The sequence below is a fragment of the Suncus etruscus genome, chromosome 14 (assembly GCF_024139225.1).
Source record: "Suncus etruscus isolate mSunEtr1 chromosome 14, mSunEtr1.pri.cur, whole genome shotgun sequence".
NCBI lineage: Eukaryota > Metazoa > Chordata > Mammalia > Eulipotyphla > Soricidae > Suncus > Suncus etruscus.
Window position 1 is genome coordinate 81,492,894 of NC_064861.1, and position 26,212 is coordinate 81,519,105.

At 50.0% G+C, this 26,212-nt stretch overlaps 1 protein-coding gene across 1 annotated transcript; it reads right to left on the reverse strand.

Annotated features, from left to right (window-relative positions):
- NPHS1 (NPHS1 adhesion molecule, nephrin) lies at nucleotides 1–25,790 on the reverse strand. Its single transcript, XM_049787461.1, has 30 exons — nucleotides 25,720–25,790; nucleotides 23,545–23,726; nucleotides 22,925–23,122; nucleotides 22,732–22,854; nucleotides 22,413–22,541; nucleotides 21,917–21,998; nucleotides 21,324–21,427; nucleotides 20,886–21,013; nucleotides 20,629–20,800; nucleotides 20,297–20,454; nucleotides 19,977–20,121; nucleotides 19,773–19,897; nucleotides 16,504–16,690; nucleotides 16,160–16,289; nucleotides 15,890–16,062; nucleotides 14,990–15,130; nucleotides 14,763–14,903; nucleotides 14,210–14,331; nucleotides 13,062–13,236; nucleotides 12,823–12,979; nucleotides 12,592–12,743; nucleotides 11,162–11,273; nucleotides 10,897–11,078; nucleotides 6,428–6,484; nucleotides 4,313–4,432; nucleotides 4,160–4,184; nucleotides 3,994–4,069; nucleotides 3,780–3,873; nucleotides 3,581–3,696; nucleotides 1–129 (listed from the first exon to the last, which is right to left on the reverse strand). Exons 1-30 carry the CDS (start codon nucleotides 25,788–25,790, stop codon nucleotides 1–3), a joined length of 3,906 nt encoding a protein of 1,301 aa, XP_049643418.1.
- Nucleotides 25,791–26,212: the final 422 nt, after the last annotated feature.

The following is a 26,212-nucleotide window of genomic DNA, read 5'->3' on the forward strand; positions in this document are numbered from 1 at the left end:
TCACACCAAATGTCCCCGCAGCTCAAAGGGGAGAAAATCAGCTTCCACATGCTCCAAGTCTCCAGCCACCTGATCGTAGATTCTTCTTTGATCCTCATACGTATTCCCATGCCAGCGGGGGTCTCTCTGCTGACAAGCAGAGGAAGGGGTTAGAACCACAGAGAAGCCCTGTGATCATTGCGGCAGCTCTGCTGGGCTTCCCAGAAGTTTTTCTCTTCTAATTATAGAAAAACCTCACCACACACAAAGGGGAGGGTGATTGTAACCCGCTTACATCGGGAACCCTAGTGTGCGAGGCATGTGCTATACCAGCTGAGCCATATTCCTGACCCCCCGTGAAGTTTATTATTTGCGACACTATTCCATTTATGGATTTTTTTTATCTGCTTTTACTCCGTAAGAACAGAGTGGAGTCGTTTTTAAAGAGATAACATGAGGGTCAGGGAGTGGGGGAGTGAGTTAGTTAATTAGGAAGTAGTTAGTTAGCTCAATGGGCTGAGGACATGCAGGAGTCCAGGTTCCATTTTCAGCACCACATGATCCCCTGAGCATGGCTGGAAGCAATTTTCAAGCACAGAATCTGGAGTAGCCCTGGAGTACCACTAGGTGTTGCAAACAGCCTTCCACCCCCAACCCCTCCCACAATTAAAAAAAAAGAAAAGAGGGGGGACCAGAGAGATAACACAGCTGAAGGGAATTTGCCTTGCATGGGGCCAACCAGGGACTGACCCAGGTTCGATTCCCAGCATTCAATATAGTCCCCTGAGCTGCAGGAGCAATTTCTGAGTGCAGAGCCAGGAGTAACCCCTGAGTGCTGCAGGGTATGGCTCAAACCCCCCCGCCCCCAAGAGGAAGCATGACCTGCAAAGCCTTAGTTACCTGGCTATGAACAAGAAAGTGTGCACAACGCACCAAAATAAGAGCTGTGGTTCAGCACCATGGACAGCATCAACCACGTACTCTGGGCTCCTGGGAAGGTCCACTGGGGGACAGGGCCACAAGGGTCATTCTTCCACCCAGAGGCACGAGAGCACTAACCAAGACCACACAGGAAGTTATAGGCCCTGTCCCACCTCACTAACCATGGTCCCTGTAGGTGGAGGCTAGTTTTTGCCTGCCCAGACACCCTCTTCGCTCCCCTTTGGTTTCTCTCTGTCCAGTGGTTTGGGTGCAGCTGGATTCTAATTCTTTTGCTATGGTTGGTCACTCATCCAGGTCTGTCTAGTTAGAAAAGTTCCTTCACTGTGGCTAGAGAGATAGCACAGTGGTAGGGCATTTGCCTTGAATGCAGCCGGCCTGGGATAGACCTGGGTTCGATTCCTAGCATCCCATGTGGTTTCCTGAGCCTGCCAGGAGTGATTTCTGAGCTCAGAGCCAGGAGTAACCCCTAAGCCTAAAAACCAAAAAAGAAAATTTCCTTCACTGCTTTCACTGTAGTAATCCCAGCTACACCCATAATCACCCAGGCCAGAGCATTGGAGCTATTGGGAGAAAAAGTATTCTCTTTCTCCTTCCTTTATATTTTATCTATTTATTTATTTATATTTGGTTTGGAAGCCACACCTGGTGGTGTTTGTGTTTATTCCAGACAGTACTCAAAGGGGACTTTGTGATGTTGGGGATCAAACCCAGGATCAAAGCCTGCTCTCCGGCCCTTTGAGCTGTCTCACAAGCTCCAGCTCTTTCTTTCAAGGCTTTTGTTCTAATAAGACAATCCTGGATGTGCTACATTTTTCAAGAATTCTGTGTCCAGCCTCAGTTCTATCCCTTGATGTTCCAATAGGGGGAGCACTCTTTAACCAGCATAGCGGGAATGGCTCACAATCCAATAGCCTAATGACATGTGTGGCTTCCTTCCTCCACAGTATTAGAATCATAGTAAAGCGTGGGCTGGAGCGACAGCACAGCGGGTAGAGCACTTGCATATGGTCCCGGCATCCCATATGGTCTCCCGAGCAGGCCAGGAGCGATTTCTGAGCACAGAGCCAGGAGTAACCTCTGAGTGCTGCTGGCTGTGGCCCAAAAACCAAAAGGGGAAAAAAAAAGAAAAAGAAAAAGAATCATAGTTTAAAGCATAGAGCTACCAAACAAAACTGCATTTCTCAGCATCCTTTGCAGTTAGTTAGCTAGATACAGGGGAATGAGAGCAAGCTTAGTATCCCACATTCTTTCCCCTTCCCACCATTGGGCACTCCCCACCCCACCAGTTCGCTGCCCTGTCAATACAAACTTGGACAACAAGCTTGGGATGGCAGAAAAACCTAATGGAAAGAACTCAGGTTCTAGAATAATAAACATGAACCAAAGAGATAGTACATCAAGTAAGATGCTTCCCTTGCACACAGTCTATCCAGGTTTGATCCGCAGATACCCAGAGGGTACCCTGAACCCTGCCAGGATTGATTCCTGAATATAGAGTCAGGAGTAATCTCTGAACAGCAATGGGTATGGTTAAAAAAAAAAAAAAAAGGATAATAGGGCCGGAGAGATAGCACAGCAGTAGGGCATTTGCCTTAGAGGCAGAGGGACAGTGGTTCAAATTCCAGCATTCCATATGGTCCCCCGAGCCTGCCATAGCAATTTCTGAGTGTAAAGCCAGGAGTAACCCCTGAGCACTTCCAGGTGTGACCCCCCCCAAAAAAAAAGAATAATAACCATGTACAATAATCACTTTGGGGGGAGTCGCCCATACCTGGAATTATGAAGAGCTTATTCCTGGCTCTATGCTCAGGGATTATTCTTGGTGGGCTTGGGGGACCATATGAGATGCCAGATTAAACCTAGGTCAGCTGTGGGCAAGGCAGGTGCCCTACAGATTGGATTCATTTTATAACCTCTAATAATTATTTCCTTTTTTATTTTTTGGCCACACCCGGCTCAGAGGTTACTCCTGGCTCTACACTCAGAAGTAGCTCCTGACAGGCTTGGGGGACCATATGAGATGCTGGGAATAGAACTTGGGTCTGTCCCAGGTCGACTGCATGCAAGGCAAATGTCCTACTGCTATCATTCTGGTCCCTAATAATTGCTTCTTATGTAAGAAAGACTCTACTGGTTTTCTGTTTTTATTTTTTATTTTTTGGTTTTTGGGCCACACCCGGCAGTGCTCAGGGGTTACTCCTGGCTGGCTGCTCAGAAATAGCTCCTGGCAGGCACGGGGGACCATATGGGACACCGGGATTCGAACCAACCACCTTAGGTCCTGGATCGGCTGCTTGCAAGGCAAACACCGCTGTGCTCTCTCTCCGGGCCCTCTACTGGTTTTCTTTTTTTTTTTTTTTTTTTTTTTTTTTTTGGTTTTTGGGCCACACCCGGCGTTGCTCAGGGGTTACTCCTGGCTGTCTGCTCAGAAATAGCTCCTGGCAGGCACGGGGGACCATATGGGACACCAGGATTTGAACCAACCACCTTTGGTCCTGGATCGGCTGCTTGCAAGGCAAACGCCGCTGTGCTATCTCTCCGGGCCCTCTACTGGTTTTCTTTAGGCCACAGGATTATAGCCAGGCCTCTTTGCCACAGCACTAATTTACTCTCACTGATCAGCAATGGCAAGGAATATTCCTGTGGGTATAAGTCTCACCATATGAACTTCATCATAGAGGGGCCCCCAGGCTCCAGATGGGGAGTAGAGTCTGTCCACCTCATCATACAGGTGCCCGGGAAAGGCCATGAACTCCTCCTCCCGACCTGAGGGACCTGAATTTGAAGGAGAGACCAAGTGTGAGTGGGGAAGGGTTAGGGGGTCTTTGAGTAGGGGGTCTACAGGGGTCATAGCTCACCTTGGTGGTATGATACCTCCTCCAGCGTAGGGGGCAGCTGGGGGCTGAAGTCCCTCATGGAGTGGTAATATGGCTCTACATCAGTCGTGCTGACCTGTCACACATACAGGAAACAGGGTCCTGGCCATCAGGTGACCCCACAGTTCTGGGACAAGTGATGACCAGCCTACAGCTGACTGAGGAATGTTCCTCGCTGTCAGGCACTACCACTCACCGTTGAACTCCGAGTGTCCCGGTCCCCAGTGCCCTGGCTCTCCTCATATTCATTCCTGACCCGCTCCTCCTCAGACCTTTGGGGTGACAAAGGAGCATAGTGGGTGTTGACCTCTAAGCCCTGATTCCCCTCAGGGCCTTTGTTACAGAAAGAGCTTCCTACTCACCCTGCCTCTGTCTTCTCTGAGATGCCTGAGGAAAACAGTGGAAAGGAAGTCAGGGTTCCATCACTGCCTGGACCTGGACACCCTCCTTTCCTAGGCAGCAGCCCTAGGGCCCCCTCAACACCCACAGCCTGGCAGGGAAGAATTTTTCCTCACCCTCTGCAAGTCGCTTCAGTCTCTGCTGCCAGAAGTATCCCCCAACACAAGAAATATTCGAGATCAGCAGAAGACTCCCAACTGCAAACAGCAGAGGCAGCAGAGGCAGCGTCGAGGGTCCTAAAGAAAGGGGACCCCCTTAGTGAGCCCACAAAAGCAGCTTGAGGTCCTGCACAAGAAAGTGCATCTCAGGCCAAGCCAAGTCTTCCTCCAAATCTTGGGGAACAAAGGCACCAGTGTTCCTGGTCCTCCCCGGCAGGGGGCGCCTTTCTGGGCTACCAATAGCTGCTACCTATGTGAATGCAGGTACAAAGGGCTCACTCATGGGCCAGAGAGATTGCATGGAGGTAGACCATTTGCCTTGCATGCAGAAGGACGGTGGTTTGAATCCCGGCATCCCATATGGTCCCCCGAGCCTGCCAAGAGCGATTTCTGAGCTTAGAGCCAGGAGTAACCCCTGAGTGCAGCCAGGTGTGACCCAAAAAAACAAAACCAAAAAAAAAGGAGGGGGGGTTCATTCAGATGGGGGCAGCTGGGCTTTCAAAATTCAGGGATCTTAGCCACCAATCAGAGACCTTTGGTCACACAAAAATAACACAGTCGTTCGTTCCCAGCATCACCATGCCAACCCACCACACTACTAAGTCTTGGAATAGCCCAGGCCTGTCCTTCTGTCTCAAGAAAGACAGCGTCAGGCCAACTTGCACTAACTCCTGCAAAGTCTGCCTCAAATCACTAACTCTTTGCTCAGACTTTCAGCTCAGACAGCAGAACAAACTCTTCCCGCAGTTCCCTGGGGACAAGTCTCTCCAAGAACAGCTCAGCATCCATTTTCTCAGCTGGTGTTGACTCTGAAGGAAGAGCCGCTCCCCTCTCAGTCAAGGCCCGGCTCATGTCCCCTCCCGGTGTCCACAGGGACTGATTCTGAATTTTGCCCCAGGCAAAATTTTTCCTGACCATTTAGAACACAGCTCTACCAGCTGCTAAGAAGTGAAAGAGAGATGAAGTTTGTGGACGATTTTTTGCCTGCTTGCTAGATCTGAGGAGAAAATCACCAGAGAAATCAAGGCCACGTTGAAAGCAAGCCGGTAAGAAACAGGGCCTGGGTGAACATTCTGAGCACCTGAATTCCTTGAGGTTTGCCATGCAGTGAGCCAATCACTTTATTTTTATTGATAACAAGAGTTTCCTTCCTTCCTTCCTTCCTTCCTTCCTTCCTTCCTTCCTTCCTTCCTTCCTTCCTTCCTTCCTTCCTTCCTTCCTTATTTCTTTATTTCTTTTGTTTTGGGGTCACACACATCAATGCTCAGGGCTTCCTGTGGGCTCCAGGGATTACATAGAATGCCAGAGGCTGAACCCAGCTCTGCTGCTTGCCTAACTATTGTATTTTATCTCTCCAGCACCAGAAGCTGAGTTTCAGCCCTGTCATTTCTCATCTGTAGAGAAAGAGTGTTTGTAGACATGTCCTAACTCTCTACCTGAAGCCTCGCTCTCAAGTGTCCCCTCCCACACTAACTCCAGAGTCTGGGCTTGTGACTTGCTCTTGCCATTGAGGCCATCACAAACATGACAGAACCAGAAGATTGTCAAGTGCTTGAAAATTAGGGACTACCATCTTGCTGCTCTTGAGATTCTGTCTGCCTCAACATGAGCAAATCTAGGAGAGGCACACATGGGTTTATTTATCTCCATGGCCTCTCTGAAAGCCAATTGCTGGCTATGTGAGGAAGAAGTGGCCTTACTGCATGAATCAGTCCTGGTCAAGCTGCCCAATAATTGTAGACCAGATGCCCAGACAGTCAGTGAACCATGGAAAATAATGCTTGTTGCTCTAAATGCCCATTTTGGTTGGGGGTATTTGTTATGCAGCAAAAGCTAACCAATACAAGCTGCACACAAGACATAGAATCTGCTGATTCTCTCAGAGTTAAACTAGGTTGAGAAAATGGATTGTGTAGAGGCCTGAGAAAATCTCTAAGAGTGAGGACATATGGGATAAAACATGTCTAAGGGGCTAGATGACCTTAGACCTGCTTTATCAACCCAGGCAAGTTGGAAGTTCTATTCTCAGAGGAAGGAGTTCTATTTTCATCTCACAGTGGATGGAGGACTTGCCTGTTGGCTGCTCTGTAGGTAGCTGGGAGTCTGGTTCTCCAGAAGGCTGCTCCAAACCTAGGCCAAAGAAAGAAAAAAGAAATTGAGAATTAATAGCAATAAATCTGGGACTTTGGGCTGGAGAGAGACAGTACAGCAGATTAAGTTATGTGCCTTACATGTGACCAGTCCAGGATCCATCCCCAGCATCCCATACGGTCCTCTAAGTCCCAGCAGGCATGAACACAGAGCCAGGAGTAAGCTCTGAACACCATTGGCTTTGGCCCCAAAACAAAACAAAAACTAAAATCTGAGGAAACAAAAATTTGAGGAACAAACCCTCAGTATTTCTGTTTCCTATTAAGATTTTTAACCTATTTTGAGACTCAGGGGAACTGGTTTATCATATATCAGATTAATAAAAGAACTAAAAATTGCTGCTGATAATAGTGATACTATAAATATTCTATAGTTTGTTTGTTCGGGGTCCATACCTGATGGTATTTGGGGAATACACCTGATTCTGTGCTCAGGGATCACTCCTAAAGAATCCTGGGGAGTTAATGAAGGTCAGCCACAGGCAAGGCAAGTATCTTAACCCCAGAACTATCTCTCTGGCCCTTAGTAATCATTTAAGTGTCAAAAAGTAATAATCATTTCTATTATTATTTGTCAATTAGAATTGTATGGTGTATAAAATCCTTTTAGCCAAAATTGTCCATTTGGGGGCTGGACTGATTGTACAGCAAGTAGGACATTTGTCTTGCATTCCAGGAATAATTTTCTTGAGTGCAAAGCCTATAAAGTAACCTCCGAGCATCACATCTGAGTGACCCCAAATCCCCCCAAAATGGCCAATTTTAGGTATTAATGATTTTAAAACAATTTTTTTAATATTTAAATATTTTTAACAGTGATAGTAGACTCTCAAGAGCTCTTGATACAGGTATCATTTCCAGAGCAAGAGAAGTATGGGTAGTTCTCCATACTGTCAGGTTTATAGAGAAGACCAGAATGGGAAAAACCATGAGAGAAGTGTGTAGGGACAGGGAAGTAGTCTACCTTGGGGAAGGGAGAGAGAACATTTGCATCTTGGTTAGCAGAAGAGTGCTCACCTAGCACCAGGCCCTGTTCCAAGAGCTTTACATTCTTTTTTGTTTGTTTACTTGTTTGTTTTAGGGGCTCACACTTAGCACTCAGAGGTTACTACTGGATCTATGCTCAGAAATTACTCCTGGCAGGCTCAGGGGACCATATAGCATGCAGAGGATCAAACCTAGGTCAGCCATGCATAAGGCAAAGGTCCTACCCGCTGTGGAATTGCTCCAGCCCTTTGCTTGACGTTCTTTAACTCACTAAATCCTAACAACCATCTGAGTTCTCTTCTGGAGGGGAGGAGGGGGTGGCCACACCCGGCAATGCTCAGGGGTTAGTCCTGGCTCTGCACTTAAAAATCACTCCAGGGGCCGGGCGGTGGCACTGGAGGTAAGGTGCCTGCCTTGCCTGCGCTAGCCTAGGACGGACCGTGGTTCGATCCCCCGGCGTCCCATATGGTCCCCCAAGAAGCCAGGAGCAACTTCTGAGTGCATAGCCAGGAGTAACCCCTGAGCGTCACAGGGTGTGGCCCAAAAACCAAAAAAAAAAAAAAAATCACTCCAGGTTAGCCGGACAGATAGCATGGAGGTGGAGCATTTGCCTTGCCTTGCATGCAGAAGGACGGTGGTTCAAATCCCAGCATCCCATATGGTCCCCTGAGCCTGCCGGAGCAATTTCTGAGCATAGAGCCAGGAGTAACCCCTGAGTGCAGCCGGGTATGACTCAAAAACCAAAAAATAAAAATAAAATAAAAATCACTCCTGGAGTGGCTTGGAGGACCATATGGGTTGCTAGGCATTGACCCCAGGTCTGGTGTATGCAAGGCAATGCCTTACCCCTTGTTCTATCTCTCCAGAGCCCCATCTGAGTTTTCTTACAGAAACGAAGACTCAAGAGACATGAGATCAACCTAATTCTTAGAATTTGTGGCTGAGGGACTAGAGAGAGAGTATAGCAAATGAGGCCTTTGCTGACCTAGATTCAATCCTAGGCACCACTCTTGGCTCCCTTAGCCCTGCCAGAATTGATCCCTAAGAGCAGAGCCAAGAGTAAGCCCAGAGCACCACCAGGTGTGGCCCCAAACGAACAAAAAGAAAAAAGTCGAGTGGGGATTTAAAATCCATTTGGAGCCTTCTTTTTTGGGGGTGGGGAGCCTAGGGAACCCTGACTGAGATGGAACTATGGAACATCTATGAAAAGTGAGGCCTTCTTTTTATATGATAACAACAGCATAGAAAACAGCATATTTATTAGAGTTGTGACAGAGGACTACTCTATTTTATCTTGTCAGGAGAAAACTCATCTTAAACCACCTTAAATAACCCCATCACTCTGCTACCTTAAAATTGGGTGAACTCTGCAAAAGATTGCTCTGAGCCATTGACTTTGTTTACAGTTCTTCCCCAGACCAGGGCAGAGAAAGAGTCAACAGTCCTCCTCAGCCAGAAAATGTAAACAGTCCTTGCTGGCAAAAGACAGTGTCAATAAAACCCAAGTCCTCTGAGCTACTAGCAGAGCCCACGGCTTCCAAAAAGGCTCGGTTAAAAGTCAGAGTAAAATATGATCAGAGTTGCAAGCAGATTAAGGAAATGTCAGCCACTTCTTTCAAAATACTAGCTGAACATGTGTGGGTGCCCTAACTCAGTCTGGGGACCCAGGGGAAAAAATGATAGTGGCTGAAGTAATAGTACAGTGGGTACTTGGCCAATAGTACAAGGGGGCTTGTTTTGTAGGCATCTGATCTGGATTTGATCCCCAGAACCCCATAGGGTTCCCTGAGCAGTGCCAGGAGTGATTCCTGAGTGCAGAGCCTGGAGTAAGCCCTAAGCATAGCCAGGTGTGACCCAAAAAACCAAAAAGAAAAAGAAAATAGCATCATTAGTCCTGGAGTAATGGTCTAAGGTAGCATTATTGTGAGGAGAAAGTATAAAACCAAGAAGGCCCAAGAGAGTACTGGGTAGGGTGCTTGTCTTGCACATGGTGGCCCTGGGTTTGATTCTTAGCATATCATTGCAGTCAGGGTATCCAAGAGGGCATGTCCAAGTCCAACTGTCATACAGGGGACCATATGAGATGCCATTTCCATCTCTCCCTCTCTCTGAAACCTCTAAGTAGAGGGCAGCAGGCCTCAGACACCAGCAGGAATAAGAAGTATATTTAGATTCTCTCTCTCTCTCTCTCTCTCTCTCTCTCTCTCTCTCTCTCTCTCTCTCTCTCTCTCTCTCTCTCTCAGTCCTAGGCCGCTACATGTTGGCATCCCTGGGTGGGCACGAGGCCCCACCCAATAGCTGGGCCCCACAGGCCCCTGTAAGCCTTGTATCACCAGGCCCTGACAGTCTTGGGGATCTGCACCCCGCAGCCCTGGCAGCCTTGGACCACTGCAGTCCTCCAAGCACTGCCAGGAGTAATTCCTGAGCACAGAGCCAGGAGTAAGCCCTAAGCACTGCCAAGTGTGGGCCCATAACAGAAATAATGTGTAAAACCCCTAGACAGAAGCTCAACAATGAGTTACTTCCTCTGATATCCCTCCCACTCGGGGGTCCTTCCTGTTTATACTCTCAATAAATCTTTACTTCTTTGCAACTCTTGTTAGCTTTGGTTTTAGGACCACACCTGATAGTGCTCAGGGCATATTTCTAGCTCTGTGCCCAGGTTTCCTTCCTGGCAGGGCTCAGGGGACCATGTAGGGTGTCAGGGATCAAACCAGGTCAGATACTATCTCTCTAGCCCTTCTTCTTTTTTTTTTTTTGGTTTTGTTTTTGGTTTTTTGGGCCACACCCGGTAACGCTCAGGGGTTACTCCTGGCTATGTGCTCAGAAGTTGCTCCTGGCTTGGGGGACCATATGGGACACCGGGGGATCGAACCGCGGTCCATCCAAGGCTAGCGCAGGCAAGGCAGGCACCTTACCTTTAGCGCCACCGCCCGGCCCTAGCCCTTCTTTTTAACTTTGAACTGTACATCCATGTACAGTAGCCCATTTCCTGTGATCCTGGAGGAATCCAGGGTTGCCTGACAGGCTCTCCCCATGCAAAATCATGCCTGGCCTCACCTACAGCAGTTCTAAATTAAGTAATACAGTTCCTGCTAAGCAGCCTTCTTGGCTACACCCCTGACTTTTCCCGTTGTCATTTTCATTTTCAATTCTAACTCTGCTAATTTCTCTGCATTCTTTTACTATACTCAGATCGTCAGGTCCAGCACCGGGAACCTGGCTCTCAAGTTTATCTGCCTGAGTTTCAACCTCATCTCAAAATCCTTTCAGCTGTGTGACCTTCAACAATTTGCTTAACTTTTCTGGTACTCGGTGTCTTCCTCTGTGAAGGAAGAGTAATGCATGTCCCCGTATCACATTTTTTAGGAAACTCTACAAACTGTCCAGGCTGTTCCTTCTCACCTGGGGTGGTGAGAGAGATCCTGGCCCCCTTGCTGTCCAGGACGCTCTCCCCCAGTGCGTTGCTAGCCAGCAGCCAGATCCTATACCGTGTTGATGGCTGCAGCCCAGTCAGAGTGAAGGTTGTAGCTTGAGGTGGTAGGACATCCATGTAGAAGAAGCCTGGAGTCCCCAGAATCTCATACCTGCCCAAGATGGGGAAGAGTCACTCATCAAGGGGCCCTTGAACCTGTTCCTGCCACCTCTTATTGCCCTTTCAGGCACCTACCTGATGTGGAACCTCTGAGGTAAGCCGCCATCAAAGCCAGGTTTCCACTGCAGGTCCACAGAGGATGGGGTCACACTCACAGCTTTTAACCCCGATGGAGGATCTGGGCGGCCTGGAGGAAGGAATACAAATGGATTCTATAAGATTCTTCCCAGTTTGTTTTGTCAGATTTGTACGAAGTACTGTAAATTGGGTGAGGGGAGAGAACAAAAAATATTGGTGTTCAGGGCTTACTCCTGCTCTGTGCTCAGGGATCTTTTGAAATGCTGGGAATCAAATCTGGGTTAATCGTTTACAAGGCAAGTACCCTACCCACTACACTATCACTCCAGCCCCAATAATTGTTTTCAATAAAGTCAATTCCTATTGCTCATGGTGGCTTTTTCCATCAAGTCATTAAGAATAAGAAATTCGCAAATTGTTGCATTTGCTTCTAGGGGAAAGGCAGGGGATAGTCTCCTGTTAATCACAGCCTTTTGGCCAAGGGATCTGTCACACATGATCTTTTATAGGTGCTTCTGCTAAAGGGTGCCCAATTTATCACTGAATCGGTAACACCGCACTCAGGGCCAGCCGCATTGCACATGATGTTTTATCCAATATGACGATTTTCTCCATTCTGCACTTCTCAGCTTTCTTGTGCTTAGAAACACTGGGCTATGAGGGGGTGGGAGAACGTGTTAAATAACCAAATCCCTGATCCAAAAGCCCCAAAGTGCCAAAGGTGTGGCACTAAACAGATGATAAAACAGATAACTCGTGCCAGTCTGAGCTGAAACAAAAAAGACAGATGGTGGCCTCATTTTGCCTGCACTGAGAGTCAAGCTTATTGGGGGAACTCACATTTTTTTTGCCTGCTCTGTGCCTACACTGAAAAGAAGAAGAAGGAAAAAAAAAAAAAAAAGCACCGTGAGTGTTGATTTGCATCATAAATTTTAGGGAGTAATGACAGATTTGCAAATACAGACAGGGCAAATAATGAACTCCTGGCAGGCTGGGCATGTGACCAGGCCTAGCCAATCAGAATGCCGCCTTCCTTTGACTACATGATTGGTTCAGGGGTGGGAGCTAGTAGACCGATTAATCTTAATTCTAGCACTTTAATTCCACTGTTGGGAAGAGAGAGAAAAGTCTTTTTCCCCTGGGATGCCAGCACAGAGAAAAGCAGAGCTGGGAGGTGGAGAGTTCTTGATGACTGCTGAGCCCACATCCAGCCACTCCTGAAAAGCTACTGTTCAGTTACTGGTGTAAATTAAGTCCCTCCTCCCTCTTTTTGTTCTTTATTATGGGTTTTCTTGAAGATCCAGTCTCCAGGGCAGGCAAAAACCTCCATCTTGACTCATAAAGACTTCTCAGGTTTTAGGAATGCTGCCCAGCTGGGGCCAACTAGACCCCTGGGAACATTTAGCACCTTCACCCTGCCATACTACCGATGCTGACGAGTTGAATGTTGGTGTGGTCCGAGCCCAAAGGGTTGGTGGCTGTGCACGTGAAGAGGGCGTAATCCTGGGCCGCAGACACGTTGGCGATAGTCAGGAGGCTGCTGTGGATACTGCCCTGATGGTAGGTGTGCTCCGTGTACCTGGGGTGAAATGGGGGGCCTGGGTCTTGGGAAGGGTTACTGGGATTGCAGTGGGACCTGGATGGTCCTGGGGCCTCACCTGGGCTCCTCGAGATCCAGAGGGACCCCATTTTTGGTCCAAGTGAAGACGATGTTGGGAACACCTCGAGCACGACAGTGGAGGGTGGCAGAACTGGTACTGTCCCCAGCTGCAGCCACCTTCGATAGGGGAGTGGGGTGCTCCACCTGGGGGGCAACTAGGAGTTGGGGAGTCACTCTGAGGTGATATGAGAGAGAAGGGTTTAGAGGCAGGCCTGGGGTGTTCGAGGTGCTACTCACATCTGACAACAAGACGGACCAGTCCTCGGGCTGGAGGTGCCACCCCATTATCCACAATGCACTGGTAAGCACCAGCCTGGGTCAGCTTAGCATTTCGGATCCGAAGGCGCCCCGTGGGTCCCTTTGACACCTGCTCCATGTCTTCTAGGGTCTGCTCCTCCTCCTCCTCTTCTCCCTAGAGGTCCAAGTCTTAGAAATTGGCCCCCAGTCTAATTGTAGTCTCATTCTCCCACCCACAAGCATGCTCATTCCTCCAATAGAGCTAGCAAATGGACCTCCCCTACACCAGTCATCCATCCATGTCCATTCACCCATGTACACAGTTCATGCATAGCATGGATCCATCCATTCATCCACCAGTTTAGCCAGCTGCCCACTCATCCATTTATACAACCTCTCATACATGGAGTCATCTGTCCATCCATCCAACCACCCATTCTTCCATTTGCCTCATATTTTATCTACCTTTTCTTCTTTCCACTCATCTATTATTCATCCATTTAACAATTTGTCTTCTTCTTATCGCCCATCTATCTGCCCTTCATCTCTACATCTCTTCATAGACCTATCCATCTAATCATCTATCATCTTCCTCATAAATGCCAGTTCCAGCAATGATGAAACTATCTATTTGTTCTCTTATCTAATCTACTTATTTCATTTTTCTCCCTCAACAAGACAGCCATTCATTCATGTACTCATTTGTCCTCTTGTTCTTCATTTATCTGCCCCTGTATTTCCCCATCTATCCATCTACTCACCCACCCACTCACTTTTGGTTGTCCATTCAACCACCTACCATTCAGCTATTAGTTATTGGAGTATATATTGACAAGCACATAGTTATAGAGTCATGCTGATGTGATTCTTTTTTTTTTTTTTTTTTTTTTTTTTGGTTTTTGGGCCACACCCGGTGATGCTCAGGGGTTACTCCTGGCTATGTGCTCAGAAGTCGCTCCTGGCTTGGGGGACCATATGGGACGCCGGGGGATCGAACCGCGGTCCGTCTCCTAGGCTAGCGCAGGTAAGGCTTACCTTACCTCCAGCGCCACCGCCCGGCCCGCTGATGTGATTCTTCTTCCCAAAACTAATAGTAAAAGAAACCATATTCCCAACCCACTTGCATCCACCAAAGCTTAGATCCTCACCAGCCTCTCCCAGCTGAACATCTCTGGAAGAATGGGATTCGCTTCAACAATGCAGACAATGTCCACAGAACCCCCAACGTTCACCTCAGTGGGGTCTTGAAGAGTTCGGATGATGGGAGCATCTGGGGGAGGCAGGAGCTTGGGGAAGGCATTTGGGCCCAGAGAGCGGTTAGGATCCCAGGAAGGAGGGATATCTTAAAAGTGCCACGTGACTAGTCTGCCCTTTATGCCAAGTACTTAAGAGTTCTCAGGGTAAATAAGGTTGTCCCAGCCTCTGATGTGTCTTTGTGGAATGACAAGGGTCATTCTGGGGAATTTCCAAACTGGGGGGAGGGGAGGAGAATAGCTTTCAGAAAAGGTGATCTCCCCCGGAGATGGTTTGGGTAGATTCCAGATCTGGTTGATTCCAGATTTGGATCTTGCTAAAATAGTTGGGCTTCTGTGATGGGCATGGTTTAATCAGGGCGTGACTTCCAGAGAATGTTGGGATGTCGGGGCTACTGCAGAGACTCCATCTTAGGTGGGCGGGGCTCCAGGAAACATGGGGGCTCACAGTGAACGTGCAGCCTCACGAGGGTCTCGGCTGTGCCCTCCGAGTTTTGACAGTGCAGCTGATAGAGACCATCATCTGCCCGGGTCACGTTCCACAGTTGCAGAGCCCCGCCGGCCAGGATGCGATGTCGGGGTCCTCCAGCTGGAGACGGTCAGGTAAGGGGGCTGCCAGACCGCCCCCCTTTCCTGGAACTCTGTGCCCACCCGGCACACCCCTACCCCGCCCACCTGGGCTCAGGCGGTAGCCACGGAAGGTCCAGTTGAAGGCCTCTGGGGAGGGGTTGGCAGACACCGACACGGGCAGTAGTGCCTGGCCCTGCTCCACCGCGGTCACCGCGAGCACTTGCTCCCCAAGAAACTCTGGAGGGTCTGGCAGGGGGCGCAGGCTCAGAGTGAGAAATGTTAAGGTTGGGATCTGGGATAGATTTAAGACTGGGCACAGGTTTTTAGGGTTTTAGGGCCAGAGCCACATAGTACAGTGAGGATGACCTGGCATTCCAAGGGTCCGTATCACAGACAGATCAGGAATGATCCCTGAGAACAGAGCTTGGGTAAACCCTGAACACTGTTGGGTGTGGCCCCACCAAAAATAAATAAATAAATAAATAAATAAATAAATAAATAAATAAAGGTTTGAAGAAAGAGGAGTCACAGCTAGATTTAAGACTGGACATGGGGCCGGAGAGATAGCATGGAGGTAAAGCATTTGCCTTGCATGCAGAAGGACGGTGGTTGGAATACTGGCATCCCATATGGTCCCCGGAGCCTTCCAGGAGCGATTTCTGAGCGTAGAGCCAGGAGGAACCCCTGGACAAATAGTTGTTAAGTTCATAGCTGGGGATGAGGGTCTGGGTTGGCAGTTCAGGAGAAAAATTAGAACCGGGTTTGGAGAAAAGGCAGATCTTGGAGCCAGTTTTAGAGCAGACAGGGATCAGGATGGGGGTCATGGTCAGGGGTGGGGGACAGAGGACCAAGGAAAGACAAGAAGTGGCAAGACAGGAGCTGGTGTTCAGGCAGGGACCCAGAGGAAGGTCAGGAAGATGTCAAGGGTGCAGAAGGTGGTGGAAGACAGAGTGGAGGTGTGGCAGAGGTCGGGAGGGATCCAGGGGGTCCCCGCCCCCTACATACACAGCACATTGATGTGGTAGAAGGCGCTCACGGTCTCCCGGAGCTTGGGACTGTGCGCGCTGCAGGTGATACGTTGGCCGTGATCCCGGGAGGACATTCGCAGCAGGACAGTCCTGGCAGCAGCAGAGCCTTTGAAGGGCGCAGTCCGGGGGGCAGCTGCCAAGTCCTCCAGCCTGTGGTCGATGCATATCAGGCTGGCACTGACCCGAGAGCCGGGGCGGCTGCATTCCTCGGGGTAGAAGACGGATTGTGGGGTGCTGGCACACCTACCTCTCTCCCTCCTTGTCCCAAGTCAGGTTGACCGGAGGATTGCTGCTAATGCTGATGCACGTTAGGTTCAAAGCATCCCCGGGGCGAAGCTCAGACACGTTTGCCAGGATGGTCAAGTTAGTGGGGGGAACTTGGGGGAGTCAGTGTCATACATAAGGCTGACTCGGCCTGGGCCATAGACCCCTGGCCGGGCCTGCGTTGTCTTCAGGGAGGATCCCTGGTTCTGAGATGTCCCCTTGGGCCCCTACTGGTTCTGAGACATCCCCTTGGTCCCCTCCTTAGGGCTCCAGCCAAGTTCCCTGCCCCCCAAGTGTTCCCCTGGCCCAGATCAAGCATGCCCTCACATTGCACCACCAGCTTCGTGGAAACACTGAGCTGGCCCGCTTTGCACATAAACTTGGCCTCGTTGTCCGACGGGCCCGTGATGAGCACCAGCTCACGGGAAAAGGTGCTCCCGGACTTCTCCACGCTTCCCAGCTGCACTCGGCGTGGCTCCTGCTGCTGCCGTGGTTCGGACACCGTGCGGGAGTCCTAAGGGCCGAGAGTGGATGAAGGTGCCTGGAGAGTCCTGCCATCCCCGCCCAGCCTGGTGACATATTGTGACTCGGTATGGTCAGTCCAGATAAAGAGAGCTGGAGCGATAGAACAGAGGTAGGGTGTTTGCCTTGCACAACCTTGTCCCTGGTTGACAACCAGGACAAACCCCAGTTCAATCCCCGGCATCCCATATGGTCCTCCGAGCCTGCCAGGAGTGATTTCTGAGAAATCAAGGCCCCAGGTATGGTGGGATGGAGGGGAGGAGGGAGGGAGGGAGGGAGGGAGACAGGGAGGGAGGGAGGCAGGGAGGGAGGGAGGCAGGGAGGAAGGGAGGAAGGGAGGAAGGGAGGAAGGGAGGAAGGGAGGAAGGGAGGAAGGGAGGGAGGGAGGGAGGGAGGAAGGAAGGAAGGAAGGAAGGAAGGAAGGAAGGAAGGAAGGAAGGAAGGAAGGAAGGAAGGAAGGAAGGAAGGAAGGAAGGAAGGAAGGAAGGAAGGAAGGCCTTAGGTTGAGAGGAAGAAAAGTGATGTGGCAAAGACCCTGGACTTGACAACACACAAAATTGGGGATCAGAGTGTGGCCTCTGCCCCCATGAACCTAGCACCCCTCCCCTACCTATTCTGAAAATGAGCACTTCTATTGGTTGGTTCTCCTGGACCACACTCTACCCACTCCTCAAAACCCATCCAGACCCTATCCCCCAGTCCATGTGTTAGGAAATTCCCTTGGAATTCCCGGTTTTCCCAGAATGGTTTAGGTTTGGTTTTTGGGACCACACCAAGCAGTGCTCAGGGGTTCTTCTAGTTGTACACTCAGAAATCATTCCTGACACACTTGGGGGACAATTGGGGATGCCAGGGATTGAATCTGGGTCAGCCGTGTGCAAGGCAAGTGTCCTACCTGCTCTACTATCATTCCAGCCCTAACCTTAGTTAAAACACCCAGTTTCCCAAAGCTTTTCTCCTCGAAGTGTACCTTTTACTCCATTGCCACAGATTTCTGATTTTTTCCTCAATTTTCTCTTATCCTAGTTTTTTTTTTTTTTTTTTTTTTTTTTTTACTAGAATCTTGGTGGAGGGACTCGGGGAAGGCCAGTAAAACTCAGTGGTTACTCCTGGCTCTGCACTCAGGTTTACCTCTGAGGGATGCCAGGAGTTCAACTTGGGCTGGATACATGCAAGGCTAATAATGTCCTACTTGCTGTGCTATTTCTGCTGCCCCTTCATTAGAAATCTTTTATATGTCCCACGTGACTTGCTCCCAGAATTCCATTAAAATGTTTTGACCTGTTTGGGGGTCAAACCTGAGGTTCTAAGCCTTAGCTCAGTTTGGAGCCAGTTCTGAGCTCTGGTAGCTCCCAGCACTGCTCAGGGACTATGTGGTAAAAAGGGATTGACCTGGAATGCCAACATTTCAAGTTGCAGTGCCCTCAGCTCTTTGCATTTTCTAGCTCACAGAATCCCACTCAGTTAAACACAATTCCAATCCATCTCTACTTTCTAACCTTTCCTCCCAGAATTTCTACCAGTTTTCTGATTTCCAAAGTTCTTCCCAGAATTCTGTCAGAATTTTAAAAAATGCATTGACTTCTTTCTTTATGTTGATTATCCATTGGTATCGAATATTGGTGCTTATTGGTGCATTATTAGATATTGCTTATTGGTGCAATATTTGATATTAAATATTGCATGTTCGTTGGTGCTCAGGGCTCACTCCTGGCTCTGTGCTCAAAGATCACTCCTGGCAGTGCCCAGAGGACCATAAGTGGTGCCAGGAATCAAACAACGGCCCCTTGTTTGCAAGGTAAGCACTTTAACTAACCCTATACCATCTCTCCAACTAGAAATTATTTTTTTATTTTAATTTTTTTTGGTTTTTGGGCCACACCCAGCGGTGCTCAGGAGTTACTCCTGGCTGTCTGCTCAGAAATAGCTCCTGACAGGCACGGGGGACCATATGGGTCACCGGGATTAGAACCAACCACCTTTGGTCCTGGATTGGCTGCTTGCAAGGCAAATGCTGCTGTGCTATCTCTCCAGGCCCAGAATTTATTTTTTAATGTTATTTTATTTTCTTATTCCCAAACCTCCAAATTTTGATTCAATATTAATGTTTTTCTAATATCCTGTGGACCTGCTCATCTCCCCCCCCAAATTTCTAGTCCTTTTTAGTTATCATTTGTCTTTGATCCTAAAATTCTTAGCTTTTCTCTAAAGCTATCCTTTCAACTGATTCCCTTTAATTCTATAAAAGTTATCATTTTTTTTTAAATTCCCTATCCCAAACTAGACTTTCTCTTTTATTTATTCATTTTTGTTTTGGGGCCATACTCAGTGATTCACAGAGATTACTCCTGGCTCTGCCCTCAGGAATTACTCCTAAAGCTTCTTGGGGACCATATGCTGAAGATTGAACCCTGAACAGTTGCATGCCAGGCACGCTCTCTATCCATTGTATTATCTCTCCAGCCTCAAAACTTCCTTTTTTAATGTTAGAAGTGTCACTACCCAGAGACCCAAAATTTTCCTAGAATTTCTGGCACTTATGTATTTTTCAATTCTCTGCTTGATCTCAAAATCTCCAGTCTATTTCAAGAAACATCTGGAGCAAAAGGGTGGGGGCACATGCCTTAGCAGAGCTGGAAGCTACTACTGCATGGATGGACCCTCCCCCCTAAAAAAGAGTAAAAGAAAATTTTTCTGGGCAGGCCAGAGCAATAGCACAGAGGGCAGGGTGTGTTTGCCTTGTACACGGCCAACCTGGGTTCAATCCTCAGCATCCCATATGATCTCCTGAGCCTGTCAGGAGTAATTTCCTAGTGCAAAGCCAGGAGTGCCCCCCCCCCAAAAAAAAAAAAATTCCCTCAAGATTTCTTCCAGACTCTGGAGTGGAAAAAAGGCTTTATTTCTCCTTTCCCACAGATTCCTGCTCACCCCCACTGTTCTTTTTGTTTGTTTGTTTGTTTGTTTGGGGGCCTCACCCAATAGTGCTCAGGACCCCATGCAGTGCCAGCAACTGAATTATGCGCATACACACACCCATCCCCTCTCCATGCACACACAATCCTGCTCGAACCAACCTTGTACCAGGTGAGTGAGGGGTCCGGGTTGCCACCAATAGCCAAACACACCAGCCTCACTCGGGTCCCTGCCCGGAGGTGCTGTCCTTCGGGGGGTCCTTCAATCCACAGCTTTTGGGCAGGATCTGTGGAGAGGACCCGGAAGGTGGTTTTTCCCTCAGAGGGTCCAGGAGCCAGGGGACATGACTGGGGGAGGAGGCTCACATTTCACATTCAGGGTGAGAGACTTTTTGAAGGTCTCCTTGGTGAAGGCCTCACTGAAGGCCTCACATGTGAGGGTGAGACCATTGTCTTCTCGTCGGACCAAGAATGTCAGGTTGGACATGGAGATGTGGCCTCCGTGCAGGCCCTAGCAGGAAGTGAGTTGTAGATGCAAGATGCAAGACTAGGGCAATCCTTTGTATGCATGGACCCCAAAGGCAACCAGGAAGCATCCACTACCCCCCCCCGCCCTATCAGACCCCAATCTATGACCCTGGAACCCTCCAGGCACCAGATCCCTCCCTTCCTAGATTCCTCCTCACGTCCATCACCGTCTCCTCTGTGGGCTGCAGCTGCCGCCAGCCCAGCCACCAGCGCAGCAGGACCCGTGGGCGACTGGACTTGGTGATGCAGGAGAGCGACACGTTCTTGTTCTCCGACTGGGAGGCAGAGCCCAGGATGGTAATGGCGCTGGGGGGAACTGAAGGAACCGAGGACAGAGCAGTGACCTTAAGCTGCCTGGGTGCCTCTGACCAACAACCCATACTTACAAGAGAGGGCAGGTCCTTGGCATCAGAACAAACATAATAAGAAGGAGACAGATGGTTCTCTGGGGCCCAGATCAATGGATCAGAGGACTGGTCCCAGGACTCACAGGTGACCTGAAGCGTGACCCCGCGTTCCTGGCTGCCTGTAGACACACTATTGTGGGATTCACAGCTGAGTCGCACCCCATGGTCTTCTGGCCGCACGATCATCACCAGGACACTGCGGGCCACAGCCTGCACATGTTCTGTGCCCCATGCTGTAGACATGGGTTGCCCATCCTGGGGACAGGAAGAGACCGGGCCAGCTCTAGATCAGCTCCAGGCCACTGTCCTTCCTCCAAGCCCCAGTTAGCTGTAGTCTCACCTTTAGCCACTGCAGTGTGGCTGGCGGATTTCCCCCTCGAGCTATGCATGGCAGCTCCAAGTTCTGTCCGGCCCGTGCATGCCCCTCATCCAGGCCTGGCCACTCAATGATGGGGGGCCCTGGAGGGACTGGAGAATCATGACCTCTTAGTGGGCCTGTGCTGTTCAGGTGAACTGGGCAGGGCTCTGACTAACTCCCCCATTGCTCAGGGGACCATAAAGTGGGGGGGGGCAAACCCAGGGCCTCACTTGTGCTAGGTATTGCTTTACACTTGAACCATACCCCAATCCAACCATTTTTCCCAGGCCCCACATCAATCTCAGGACAGTTCCCCCCCCCCCCCCGCCCCGCCATCCTTCTCTTTGACTTCTGTGTTTCCCATGCTTTTCTTATCTCCTAATTCCTGCTCCCTTCCCAGTTACCCAGCCCCCCACTTACACAGAACATTCATAGTGATGGAGACCTTGAGAGGTGTGTCCAGGGCTGGGCTGGAAGCCTCACAGACCAGTAGCTGTCCATTATCTGAGCTCTGGGGTATCACCCTAGGGTGGGAAATTGAGGTTCTGAACTCAGAGTCCTCTGAAATTTGTTTTGTCAAGATGAGGAGGAAGAAGCCCAGATTTACATCTTTGGTGGTGGTGTGTGTGGGGATTGGGTCACATCTGGTGGTGCTCAGGGGTTACTCCTGGCTCTGCACTCAGAAATCAATTCTGGCAGGCTCAGGAGACCATATGGGATGCCAGGAATCGAACCGGGGTCCATCCAGGGTTGGACACATGCAAGGCAGACACTCTACCACTGTGCTATCATTCTGGCCCCCCAGATCTACATCTTTATATCAATTTGGGGTTCTGAGGGGGCTTGGGGAGCCAGTCATGAGAGATGAACTCCCAGAGACCCATGCATGACCAAAGATTTTGTGGAACTGGGGCTTCCATAGCTTTGGCAGTTGGGGTTCAGATGGTCAGACTTGATTCAATTCCTGCAGTATGAGGTTCTCATGAAGACACCTGTGGACCGTCCTTCCATACCTGGCTGTGGCCTCTGTGATGAAGAGTTTCTCTTGGGACCCTGAATCCACGTCTGTAGAGATGTCATTAACTGTTTGTCCACCTGGGGAGCAGAAGGTGGGCAGGACGAATTGGGTGTTGGTCAGTGGGCTGCTTCCTCTCTCACCTCTGGGGCACCAGCTCTGGTCCACCCTGGATTCACATGGAGTCCTCGAGCATTTTGGGGCCTCCGCTTCACCTTCCATTCTTGCTGAGTCTCACCCACTTACCTCAACTTCCAGTCTCTGCTCAGTGCCTCAGAGCTCAGCTTGGCTCCCTGGCCTGTTCCCTGAGTCCCAGACAATCTGCCCTGTGATGTCACCCCTTCATCATTTGTGTCCTATAAATCTGCATCTCCCCAAATTTGCTCCTGTGCCCCATCTTGGAGGTGTTGTTCTTGTTTCCTTCTGCCCTAGGAGAATGCTAGCACAGTCTCCTCACAATGGAAATTCCCCATTGCCCCCTTCACCCCACTCACTCTGAAGGAAATTGATGTCCACCGCTGGCTTTGCGTCCCCAGACACACAGCTGACCTCGTATTCCTGCCCAGCTACCCATGTGACGATGCTCCCTGCCTCAGGGGTTAGCTGAAGCTCCTTGGGGGGCACTGGGGAGAAAAGCTCTGGAGTAAAATGTCCCAAGCATTTAGATTTGAGAATTTGGACTGGAGCCTCATTGCTCACGAGGTGAGTTCACCATCACCCCCCCCCCCTAACCAAGTCTAAGGACTGAGGGACAGGGGGCTGTAGGGAGGAAAAGGCTGGCATTTGAGGAGTCTGGGGGTCTCTCACCCATACCCAAGATGGAGAGGATCACCCTGGGGGACACAAGCTCAGGGCCTGTTTCTGAACGGCCAACCTGGCACTCATACTCGGCATCATCACTGAGGTCGCAGGCGTTGATCTGCAGGTGGAATTCACCTGCAGGGACTCAAGGTCAGGGCCAGGCCAGCCTCAAAAGCAGTTCAGGATCGGGGTTCTGAGTCCTCACCTCTAGCAGGATCCCCCTTCATCTGGTACCGAGGGAAGCCCGGGATCTGCCGATCAGGCCCCAGGAGGAGTCCATCTTTGGCCCATTGTACTGCACTGCCAGGGGCGCTGACCCCACATCGCAGCTCTGCAGTGCCCCCTTCTACCACTGTGATGTTGTCAGGCAGGGCCCAGAAGCCTCGGGGGCCTGAGGCCAGACCTGGGGACAAAAGGGAATCCTACTGAAAGTCTGTCTAGAGCACTTGTAAGGGAGTCCTCACCCACCCCACCCTCGATCACTTACCTGTGCTCAGGAAGCCCAGAAGAAGGACAGCAGTGCTGGGGTTCCTCAGAACCATCCTATATCCTATTGCCTCCTGCCTTTGGCTTTCTCAGGGTTTCTCACTAAGTCTCGGGTTCTTGCTCCACTCTTGGGCTCTTCTCTCATCTGTCTATCTTGTTCTCCTTCTTTTCTCAGGAGTATTTCTGCCCCTAGTCTGGGGGCCCCTGCTTACCTGCTCCTGTCTATTTTTTACCCCTTCTGTCTCCCTCTTTGGCTCCTATCTGTCTTTTCTGCCTCTCTCTTCCCTGCCTCTTCCTTCTTTCCTATACTCCTCTCTGTCCAACTGTTCCTCCTCTCACCTCCCACATCCCCGAAGCCCAGGATGGCTGCCCTGGCCCTACTACCGGACACTCCAGGCCTCTGCCCTCCCCTCCAAGCTCCTCCCAGCCCAGCTGGAGCGTGAAGTCCCGTCAGCACATGCCAAACATATTCCTCAGTGCCTCCTCCAGTCCTGTGTTCCCCAAGTTCCTGCCTGAGTCCACTGGCAATGGGGAGCAGGCCAGGCCCAGGCAATCCCCCTCTGCACCCTCCCAGGCCCTTCATGCCTTGGTACATGACCTTGGCAACTCTCTTCCTTTCTGAGCAGATGGTCCCCACTTAAGTGAACTAGGCAAGGGGAAGAATGTGGACCACAGGAGTGTGGGAGCATGTGGTGATATGTTTGCCCATGTGGAGAGGTGCGTGTGCATGCGGAGATGTACCCACGAAGATGCAGGACAAGACTGATCACAGAGTGAAATCAGAAAGTGGGTCTTGGGGTGAGCCCTGTGTGAGGTAATTCCTATTCAATAGCTTCCCAATTATTTCCATCTCTTTGAAACCCTCTCTTTCCATAAGTAGTTTCATCTCAGCTAATGTCTTTATTTCTAGTTTGGCTTGTTTGCGGGCCATACCTAATGGTGCTCAAGAGCTACTCTTAGCTCTATGCTTGGGAATCCTCCTGGAGGTGCTTAGTAGCCATGTGGGACCAGGGATGGAACCTGGATATCCACATGCAAAGCACGTACTTCAGAAGCTGGAGCGATAGCACAGCAGGTAGAGCATTTGCCTTGTACATGACCTACTTTGATTCACACTACAGCATCCCATATGGCCCCCTGAGCATGTAAGGATCATTCCTGAGTGCAGAGCCAGGAACCTTTGAGCACTGCCAGGTATGGCCCCCCAAACCTTTATTTATTTATTTATTTATTTATTTATTTATTTATTTATTTTTGTTTTTGGATCACACCGGAAGCACTCAGGGGTTACTCCTGGCTCTGTGCTCAGAAATCGCTCCTGGCAGGCCCAGGGGACCATATGGGATGCCTGGATTCGAACCAACGTCCTTCTGCATACCTTCCCTCTATGCTATCTCTCCAGCCCCCAAAACCAATTTTTAAAAGAGCATGTACTTCAGGGGCCAGAGCAGTGGTACAAGTAGTAGGGCGTTTGCCTTGCATGCACTAACCTAGGATGAGGTTTGATCCCCCTGCGTCCCATATGGTCCCCCAAGCCAGGAGTGATTTCTGAGTGCATAGCCAGGATTAACCCCTGAGCATCACTGGGTGTGGCCCAAAAAGAAAAGAAAAAAAAAGAGCATGTACTTCAATATACTTCAGCCCTTTGAGTCATCTCCCCTAGGTCAAAATATTTGAGAGAGGGAGGAGCCATATCCAGAGTGCTAAGGGATACTCCTGACCCTGTGCTCAGGGTTCTCTCTAAGCAGTGCTCAGGGGGCCATTTTATGCCAGGAATCAAACCTAGGCCTCCTGCATTCACAGCATGTGTTCAATCTACTGCACTATCTCTCCAACTGGCATTAGCTCTATTCCTCTCTGCCTCCATGGCTCTGTTTTTCTACCTCTGGGTCTCTCTCCCCCTGTGCTCTCACTCACATATACCAGGAAGACAGTAAATATTAGTTCTCATTCAACTTTTGCCTGCACCCCTTATTCTTGTTTATCCAGCTCAATCTTCCTGATGTTCAAATCTTTGCACTGTATCAGTCTAGGCTGCATGGCTGCCCAAACGTGTGCATACTCTCTCTCTCTCTCTCTCTCTCTCTCTCTCTCTCTCTCTCTCTCTCTCTCTCTCTCTCTCTCTCTCTCTCTCTCACACACACACACACACACACTCTCTCTCTCTCACTCACTCTCTCTTTCACACATACACACATGATGATAAGTTTCTGCCTGTTTCTCTTCTGCAGAAATTGAAACTACTTTCCCCTCCCCCTACCGCCCCCCCATTCCCCTAGCTGGTCATCTAGGAACCCAATGAGGCATCTGGCCCTACAGCCCCTCCCTAGAGGTTTTTGCCTCCCTCCCATTACTGACTCCTCTCCCTCCTCCCACATTCCCACTCCTGACTGCCCCCCACTCCTCCTCCTGGGGAAGGGGCGGGGGTTCTGCTGGAGGGGCCCTTGCCAGATGGTATCCCTCAGGATCAGGGCACAGAGCTGTCAGTCTCTGGGAGCTTTAATTAGTGCAAACCTTCCACCCTCCACTGTAGCTGTTTTCTTCCTCCTGAAACTCCAGGGATCTCTGGCTCCCCATCTTTCCATGCCCGCAGCCCCAGAGGGCTGAGAAGAGGAACCAGGTCAGGTGTCTGGAAAAACAGTTTCACCACCTGACTTCCTCTCCCAATTTCAGGAGTCCAGCCTTAAGGTTCATCCTATTCCAAACTCCAGCACTGGATCCCCAAATAGAGGTCAGAACCTAAAAGTGTGGGCCCCCAAAAGCCCACCCACTCAGATTCAGGAGTTCGGACCCACATTCTGAGCAGAAGATAGGGCCTCCCCAAACCTCCTCCTCCCCCCACCCCGCTGCTCCCCAGGACACTATGCAGTTAGTTGTTCACACCTAGTTTTCCAAAACCTCCAGAGCCTGTGGGGAGGCAGGAAGCAATTGATTTAAATTCACTCCCGCTAAGAGAAGAGCAGATTTTCCAAACCCCAGTCATTCCCTTCCAACTCCATCATGCAGC

What these genes read in the sequence shown, in the direction of transcription:
- NPHS1 (XM_049787461.1), bottom strand. Translation starts at nt 25,790, where the DNA reads ATGGAAAGATGGGGAGCCAGAGATCCCTGGAGTTTCAGGAGGAAGAAA. An exon ending in GGGCTTCGGGGATGTGGGAG is followed by an intron (nt 23,123 to 23,544) that starts GTGAGAGGAGGA and finishes TTTTGTCCCCAG; the next exon opens with GTCTGGCCTCAGGCCCCCGA. An exon ending in GGTCCGTCTTGTTGTCAGAT is followed by an intron (nt 12,980 to 13,061) that starts GTGAGTAGCACC and finishes CCCAACTCCTAG; the next exon opens with TTGCCCCCCAGGTGGAGCAC.